At 42.4% G+C, this 9,271-nt stretch overlaps 1 protein-coding gene and 1 long non-coding RNA gene across 7 annotated transcripts in view; one reads left to right on the forward strand and one right to left on the reverse strand.

Annotated features, from left to right (window-relative positions):
* KCNH7 (potassium voltage-gated channel subfamily H member 7) overlaps positions 1-3,152 on the forward strand; it is a 218,345-nt gene extending 215,193 nt beyond the window's left edge. For all 6 annotated transcript variants that reach the window (XM_048308541.1, XM_048308545.1, XM_048308544.1 and 3 more), the window contains 2 exons: positions 676-868; positions 1,521-3,152. In XM_048308541.1, coding sequence (XP_048164498.1) covers positions 676-868; positions 1,521-1,787 — 460 coding nt within the window. In that variant the 3' untranslated portion in view covers positions 1,788-3,152. The remainder of the gene's footprint in view (positions 1-675; positions 869-1,520) is intronic.
* The window catches only part of LOC125328247, a 45,731-nt gene extending 36,473 nt beyond the window's left edge, over positions 1-9,258 (reverse strand). Inside the window, exon 1 of the long non-coding RNA XR_007204625.1 lies at positions 9,148-9,258. This is a non-coding gene — a long non-coding RNA (uncharacterized LOC125328247). The remainder of the gene's footprint in view (positions 1-9,147) is intronic.
* Between the last annotated feature and the right edge of the window lie 13 nt (positions 9,259-9,271).

Here is a 9,271-nt window from a genome sequence, read left to right on the forward strand (position 1 = left end):
AAGTATGAGCAACATAATCAGCTCAAGTATTTCAGAAGTCATATACAAATTTTTGAAAAGGCAAAAAAATATTTTAAAGGTACAAGATTTGAACATCAGAAATGCTGACATTGATTCTGAGGTCTGCATAAGTTTGAATAAATTTTCACAGTAATGAGAATTGGGCAGTTGGATTTTTAATGATTTTGGAAGCATCTTTCTTTTTCTAACTGTGGAAAAGCACAAATGTGACTTCTGCTTAGTTCAGTGCATTGTATTAGCATGTCAGAATTCACTGTCAGATGCATCAAAATAATGTCCCATTCTCAGCCAGCACAAATCAATTTAGTTAAAATGAAGAGAATACATTTATTCCAGTTATTTTCAACCAGATACCCAGTCCCCCGCATTGCTTCTTGTTGCAAACCTACGGCCCAGTGATGAACTCATTCTTAATATAGCAAAAACCAGAGAAAAGCTCGCAGGTATATTTTGCAAAGGAGAGGGAGAGCCAGGAGCTTTGGAAGGGCTCCGTACTCCCTCTACTGTTCTCTTCTATTTAAGACATGGTCATGCCACAACAAGCATCGGTTTTACTGGTAAAGTGCAGGTCCCTCTTGAACACCTCTGTAATCAGTGTGTAAAATATATCTGTTCCTGGTATATGAGTTTACTGATTTCATGTTCCTTCTCTAGGCTTGAATCCCAAATGACTACTGATATCCAAACCATCCTGCAGCTTCTGCAAAGGCAGTCAGCACTCATTCCACCTGCCTACAGCATGGTGACAGCAGGTGCAGAGTATCAACAGCCAGCAATCCAGGTCATACAAAAGCTTCAGCCTGCAGCATCAGTTAAAACAGACAGAAGTTTCAGTCCTTCATCTCAGGTAAGTACATGTCCAATAAGATCAAAAGAGGTTTCCTAGTTTATCTTATGAGGAAGAAATGCATACCAATCTAGGTGCTGGTTCACTAGTTCAAGGAATACAAAATTATTATTTTGACCTAGCATCTCCACAGAGGGCTTAGACACCATGGTTTTAGAGGCCACATTTTCTGTGAGGGTTTTAGAGATTCGTACAATGATTGTATAATCAGACAGATCTACTTTATTGTCATGTTTTTCACAAAAGTTATCAGAAAAGAAATCAAAATGGTTAGAATGTTCAGAATTATGCAATTCTGGAGTTATGCTCTAAAACAGAACTTCATATTCACGAGTGTTGAGATCAATACTCTTAGATTGGGTCTCAAGAGTAATCAGTCCTTTAGAAAGGGCTGCATATATGTGTATCTTGATGTCATATTAGCAGGTCTGAGGGGAGGAAAAGATATCCAGGCTTCTACAATTAATCAGCAGAATCGCATTCAAATACATTAAATCAAATGCAGTACCATGTAAAAAATATTTCAGTACACTGCTTAATTTTCAAAGATGGTTTTCCATGAACCATCTGAATGTGCTAATTTTGAACAGAACAAGAGCCTGGAAGAGACCAATTTAATTATTACCATCTTGTTTCTTCTCTTCCCTTACAGTGTCCTGAATTTTCAGACATTGAAAAATCAAAACTTAAATCCAAAGAATCCTTCTCAAGTGGAGTGCATCTGAACACAGCTTCAGAAGACAACCTGGCTTCTCTTTTAGACCAAGAACACGACCAGTCTGTAGAGTGTCCCCCACAGCCTCGTAAAACTTGTCTGCCGCCAGTTCGGCACCCTTCCTTGCCAGAATCTTCACTAAGCACTGTAGGAATCTTGAGTCTTCATAGGCATGTTTCTGATCCTGGTCTTCCTGGGAAATAGTACTTTTATACTATTACTTCACATAAAAGTGCTTTTAATGGCTGTTTCTCCTTTTTTTTTTTTTTTTTAATTTAAATCCTCTATACTTGACTCAGGGGCTACAAGGAATATACCATTATATGCAAAAGTACTGTATATTTTCCTAAATCTGAAGCTTGTAAGGTAAAGTTGAGCAGTTCTGATGTAAATATATATATACACACACTAACTGTATGTTCCAAATGTAAAACTGCCAGCATTCTCAAGGCACCTTATATTTTTATTTTTTTTTTAAATAACATGCATGTTCTGAAATTACAGTTTACGTTGCATGGAGATTACCATTTACTGCTGTCATGGAAATAGTATTTTATTGTGGATATGTCTTCAGAGCAAATAGGAGACCAATAACAATAATTCACATAGAAAAACTCCAACCTGACCAAGCTAAAATTCAAGAAAAAATGCTCTTCTAGCTCACTTTTGAAAATTGATTTATCTTTCTTCTAGTGAGCTTTTTATAATAAATCACAATGAGTCTGAATCTAAAGAAAGAATACGGTAACCAAGTCTTCTGGGCTTGAAACAATTAGGACAGAGAAAACAGCCTCCTTCCAAACTAGTTGAAGTAGGGCAGTATTTTAACAGAGAGGAAAACTGCCATATGCTGGAAAGTATCACCATAGGTCACATCCACAAAACTTCATTAAATTGAATCATTTGTTTCCACTACATTTTGGTTTTGGGTTTTTGTATTGTTATTTTTTTTTGAATTGCATCATAGAATTCAGCTGTGATGAGCAGACAGGTACTCTTCATCTGTCACACAAACATAATCAAATGCAATAAACCTAATTTCTATGTAATGCAGAAGACTGTGTTCCTTTTGTTCAATACAAATTATTAACAATCTGTTTTAATTTAAAAATATTTTACACATTTTTGTTTTATAATTATTAGGGTGGCTGTTTGCAGTTACCTCTTTTTACTGACCGGCCCCTCTCCAATGCTCATACACACACCCCCCACACGCCGTTCCTGGATGTGTGCACGTGTGTATTTTATGTATGTACATAGGTGTGTATGTATGTGTATATATATTTATATGCACACATACACACAAGTGTGTGTATATACCTACACTTACATGTAGGAGTATATATATAGAGCTATATATATATATATGTATATATGTAAAATCACTTTCAGAAACAATTGTAAACTTTCTTATTACAAAATGAGTAAGCTTAGCTTGTGTCCAAAGCTGACTACATTAGAATAAAATGATCTAAGGTCTGTAGGCTTTAAATACAGTATGTACTGTATGTGCATAATGCTTTGTGAATACTTAGATTTAATTTTATTAAAATATTATTCTGCTTCAAATGTCGTGGTTTTTTTAGAAGGAAATTACCTTTTTATTGCTGCTTTCAAATATTTTTAAATGTTCATATGATTTTCTAATCTTACAGCTTTAATGTGAAGTTCGTCTAGGGTGAGAACTGATTACAGAAAACCATGCAATCCAGTTAGAGGGGAAGCACTTAAATTTTACCCGAAACCAAACTAAACCCTCTGTCCTAAATCAGTGCTATAAAGAGATGCAATAGTAGCTGTTCTTCCCATATACATTCGTTGTATGTTGGGGTCAGCACGAAACATGATGCTTTAGTCATGCGCAGCTGGTAGATAAATCCAAGGTGGGTGAATCTTTCCTCATTTAAAATTAGTGTGAGTGTTGAGCTACTGAGCATGGCTCTGCTATACCTTTGCTTTTAAAGATACCAAAATTAATTAAGTCAATACCTTTGTCACTGAAAAAATAAACCAACCCTTCCCATACAAGATCAAATTTTCTACTGCCTCATGCTACTGTTGATTGTTGAAAGGTCCAAATGCTACAACAGGCTGACTGCTCTTCCACCACGATGACAGGAGGGCTGCACTGCTCAGTGCCTTGCAGGAGCAGATCCTAGTGTCAGGAAAATTAATCCACAAACGCCAGAGGTTTATGTCCAAAAAGGAGACAGAGGAGTCCTGCAACTTCATTCGAATAAAGGGAGAGAGTCCACCGGGGCACACGCCCACGGGGTTTTCTCTCTCGAGGTTTCGGAGGGCTCAGCCTCCTTTTATCCTAAGCTCCCGGCCGTGTTGCCCTCTTCCTTTCTCCATTGGCTGAGGTACTCGGAAGGTACAGCCTGCCCGAACCGCCTCCCACATATTCCCCTCCTTGAACCTGTTATTTTACCCCAAAATTCTGAAACTCAGGCTTGTGCAGACCTTTTTGTCTGTTTCAGGAGTCAAACTGTCTGGGTTCTGTAACAAACCTGTGTCTTGAAGTTGGTGGAGACATTAACACCCACACCCTCACCCATGGAATTGTTTGTAAAGACATTAGCACACATCTTTCCCCTCACTAGGGACCAATCAGAATCTCTGCCTGCATATACTCCATTGAAACAGAGTGCTGGATAACAAATACCTTCTGGGGGGTTTTGTTGTTTGAAATTTTTTTAATAGCAAGTGTTAATGACTTCCGATCTATCTCAGCCTAGTAATTAACATTCATGTCTGTTACAACAAACAAGGTAGCACATTTTCTAAAAAGGTATTTGTAGTTATGCTACATTCTAAAAAGTCTGGTATAAATTAAAAATAAAATTAATGAAAAAAGTATAATGCATGAGCATTGGTTTACAAAAGGCCTTTTCCAATTTCATCACTTGGTATTTCTCATTATTGCAAAGAGACTGAGCAAAACAGGTGGCCTGGGGAAGGAGCATTGGGGAAGAGGAAGAGTGACAACTACTGCAGTCAGTCGAAGTGAAGGAAAAGCTCCACTTCTTACTCCATTTTTTTGGCTCAAAGAGGCTTTGTTCCTTTCCTTGTCCTTGCACCAAGAAGAAGAATATCAAATGGGTGCAAATAAGGGAGATGTTATAATTTTATGGAGATTCTAAGCTCCCTGCCAAGGAATGCAGAAACAGAAGATGAAAGTTTGGTTGCAACACTCTAGCTGCCCCTTCCCTGCCACAGAAAGATCTGCCTTCTCAGGTCACTTCTTTTCTTGTTGAGATTCAACAACCAATGTTGTTGTTTCCAAACCATTGGGTTTGGAAATGTGTTGATTTTATAAACAGCAAAAATTGCCCCTTTTATTTGCAGGTGATTTTGTTGAGGGTTTTTGTGGGGTTTTTTGAAGGGCCGGGCCTCTTCAAAGTCCAGTCTGGTTTTCACTTGATAGAAATGGGTCTTTGTTATCCAAATTAAGCTGGGAATGATGTAAAGGGTTGTATACCCTCACGGTTGTAACATATCCATAGAAGCTTTCAGAACTATAGGAGGTAGGTTTTGGGTTTGCTTGGACTTAGGAACACTTGGCTATGTGCATTAAAAACCTGTAGCTAAAAATTCATATAAATTATAAGCTGTAGATACAGATAAGTCTTCTGGAAATTCAGGAAGAGCTAAAGTAGCTGAAGTACAAAAGCAATGTGGACAATCACTTCAAAGGTGAGAGGTGAGACTGTACAGATGAGCAGAGCTCTTAACGAAGTTCACTGGCTCCTACCGGGTAAGGGTTTAGTTCAAAGCAAAGGAGAGGTTGTGATGCTTTTCGATCATTAAGCTGTGCAGCAACCTGAACTATTTGGATGTGCACATTCACCTACAGGCACAGATTTATAGTAACACACAGTAGTCATGTGTCTTGACCTGCCCAACTCTGCTGTTTCCTGGAAGCATACGCCCAAATGCATGTCTCTTTCCTTCCACGTTCCCATGCAGTTCAATTTGCAAATGCATTCTCTGGTCTCCCACCTCACTGCTGGCTGTCTGCAGATGAACCTGTCTTCCCTTTTCCTGCTGCGGATTGTGTCCTAGCAATTTCGTCTCTCTGGTGAGCACTCATCAAAGCTCCTGTCTCATTCACCGGCATCATAAGTAACATAAAAAAGCAAAAAGCACTGTTTTTCATGGCCTCTGGCTGCCTGCTGAGGTGAAGCAACTGGAGTCTTGCCCACTGATAAATTGTATGTCCTCTCATTGGAGCTGCTGAGCTCTAAAATGCTGGACACAAATAGAATCACAGCACACTGCGATACCAGCACAGCAGAAGGTACAACTCCTCCCGTGACAGTTGCACTTAATACCACACCTCCAGATCAGCGCCCCTGATCTTTCCATCCTCTCCTGTTAAACATTCTTACCCTGTAAGAGAATGTGTGAGAATGTACACTGCATGGTGCGGTGCCGTGCTATGCAGTGTGATGGTGGGCGGTGCGGTGCTGGGCGGTGCTCTGCAGTGCGGTGCAGTGCTGTGCGGTGCTGTGCGGTGCTCTGCAGTGCGGTGCAGTGCTCTGCGCTGATGTGCGGTGGTGTTCGGCGCTGTGCGGTGCTCTGCAGTGCGGTGCAGTGCTGTGCGGTGCTGTGCGGTGCTCTGCAGTGCGGTGCAGTGCTCTGCGCTGATGTGCGGTGGTGTTCGGCGCTGTGCGGTGCTCTGCAGTGCGGTGCAGTGCTGTGCGGTGCTGTGCGGTGCTCTGCAGTGCTCTGCAGTGCGGTGCAGTGCTGTGCGGTGCTGTGCGGTGCTGTGCAGTGCGGTGCAGTGCGGCGCGGTGCGGGGCGGTGTTGGGCGCTGATGTGCGGTGCTGTGTACTGATGTGCGGTGCGGTGCGGTGCGGTGCGGTGCGGTGCGGTGCGGTGCTGCAGCCTTTGCGGCTGGGCCACGTCCCGGCTTCCCCCGTGCGCTCCGGCCGAGCAGGGAAGGGCAGCGTCGGATCTGTAGCGGGGCCGAGCGGTGGCACAGCGCAGCCTTGGTGATAGCCAAGGGGAAAGCCGAGTGCTCCTCCCCTGCCCTGTCAGAGCGACTACTATGAACCCTGACACTAATTTCAATCACATCTGAAAGGGACAAAGGTCTCAGCAATCAGTGTAAGAGTCCAGGAGAAGAGCGATTAAGTCAGGGTATTTGCATCATCCGTGGACAGAGCAGGAGCTCAGCCATCATCTGTGCAACCTCACACTAGCTGGAATAAACGAGAGGCATTCTTTAACTCTGGAAGTGTCAAATGCCCTTTTAATGTTTGCAAACTCTTAGAGCCAGTAAAGGATTGTTTTGGGATAAATGTACAGCCTGATTTACCACCACAGCATACACGATAAAGCAAACATACAAACAGCCCATCTGCACACACTGAGCCCGAGTAAATCCTGCGGCCTCCTGAGACTGAGCAAGGAAGGTTCATGTGTCTTCCAGATAAGGTGCTGAAGGCAGAAGAAAAAGTAGTGTGGGAAACAAATTATGCTTTTTACAGAAATCTTTCAAGGGAAACTTGCATAAAGCAGAAATGAAAAAGTAATGATGACGTAACAGTGAAACCAGAGATAAGCAGAAAGAACAATGAAATGAAAGTGAAACCAAATTAAATTCTTCTACAAAAGAAGCCTCCAGCTGAAGGAGGCTCCTCTGAGAGCAGACTGCTGCAGCACATCTCAACATGACAAGCAGCTGAGGGTACAGTTTGAACTACAGAAAATTTTAGGCTGAGAAAGGACCTCTGGAGATAGCTGGCTTCCTTTTAAAAGCAAGACATTAAATCAAGGACACTGTCAAGCCAAGTGTTGAATATTTCTATTGAGAAAATTTCCACTACTTCTCTGAGCAATATATTCCAATGTCTAATTGTTTCTAGAGTGGGTAATAATTTTTTCTTGTACCTGGGCATAATTTCCCCTGAAGAAACGTGTTCCAATTGCCCTTTGACTTGTTTACTCCAGTGAAGAATCATCCAACTTTTAGAAGCTCGAGAACTGTTGGTGTCCCAAAACAGATTCTTTAAGCCAGTTTGCAAGAGGCTGATCCACACACAAAATCAAGGTATTGGATTTATTTACAGTTCAACTGTCCTGGGTTGCAGTGTATTCTATTACCATCCTCATGAGCTGTTGAAACCAGGCCCATGGGGCAGTGTTCCCTTGCCTCCTCCCTCCGGACTATCTTCTGTTAATGAGCCCATCAACGCCTGGCCTCATGACTCATCATCCCATTGTGAGATGCTTCACCCAGAAGGAGGAACCAAGCATTCCATCCTGGATATAATTTGAGATTCCAAACACCACAGACACCCTTTCCACTGGATTCCCAGAGGACAGGAGCTACACAGCCACCACTGGACCTTCTGAGGAAGAGCAGGCCCTTTCTACAGGATCATTTCTTTGACAGAACCACATCCATCACTTCAGGAGGACTGCAGCCACCACCTTATCAGACTAACAGGGTGTCAGGTTGTATCTTGACCCTGTCAGTTTGAACCAGTGGTTTTTGCCTTTTTTTTAAATTTCCCTATTAAATTGTTATTCTGACTTGGTGCCTCCCACTGGTTTGTTTTCAGACTAGTACATCAGCACAGAAAGGGGTGCTTGGTGGCAAATCCTCAAAGCCAGCACCATGACTACCAACTTTTTTTTTATGTTATAGCAAAGGCATTAACGCTCATTGGCTACAGGTTACATAGTTTTTAATATTAATTAGTACTCTTTTTTCTGTTGGTTAAATGATTCCCTTGCTTCTTATGCTGATTAGTCCCACATGCTCAGACTTTCTCTTGAGTCAGTGGTTTCCTGAATCGGTGGTCTGTGAATCGGTGGTCACAATCTCCCCCTACCTATTTCCTCTGCCCAATCAGAGCTAATCTGAACACAATTGCTGAGATGGCTTTATTAGTTTCTTCCTTACCTTGGGAGTTCTGCCAAATGTCCTTGAGGCCCATAAATTCTGTATTCTCTGTGTCTGCTATCAGTGATACATCCTTATTCCCAAGCTTTGTTAACCTCCCTTAGGTCTGACATCATTGAAACATGCCAAGCCCTACACCTTAACAAAGGCAATTCTACCAATAAGTAATTTATCTTTCTAACACCTGGACATCACTGTGGTTGGATCTCGCCTGACCCTTCTTTTCTCCACATTTTATAAATGCAGTTCTTTCAAACATACAGCAGGCTCTCCAATCCTGTTAGGCTCTGGACTGTCCAATTTTTCAGTCTCTTGAACTTGTCCCAGACCAAAACTGAACACAGTAATCTAGACACTCTGTTTACCATTTTACCTTACCTCAGAATCACACTGAGGTTCCCCAAACCCCCACGATGGAAACCAAGACTGCTTCTGAAGCTCAGTGACATGTACGATATGGGTGAAACCACATCTCAGGGAGAGACCTTCCAACAGCCTCAGACACCAAGGAAGCACCTCGTTGCTGCCAGTGCGTGCCTGGGCAGCAGCCAGTGCCCAAAACACAGATATGCTGTGAGTAGCCCGAGAATCTTTTGAGCTGGAAAGTGAAAGACTTGTTTGCGTTTATGACTGGGTTTTTCAACTCACGGTTACTGTAAAAGGTTTCGTTACTGTCAAAGGTTTCGTATTCCACGCTGAGGAGTGGCGCTGAGCGGTGCTGGGCGCGGTGCCGCCGCCCGGGCCCAGCGAGCCGGGCCCTCAGGCACCGCCC

The sequence above is a fragment of the Corvus hawaiiensis genome, chromosome 7 (genome assembly GCF_020740725.1).
Source record: "Corvus hawaiiensis isolate bCorHaw1 chromosome 7, bCorHaw1.pri.cur, whole genome shotgun sequence".
Taxonomy (NCBI): Eukaryota; Metazoa; Chordata; class Aves; order Passeriformes; family Corvidae; genus Corvus; species Corvus hawaiiensis.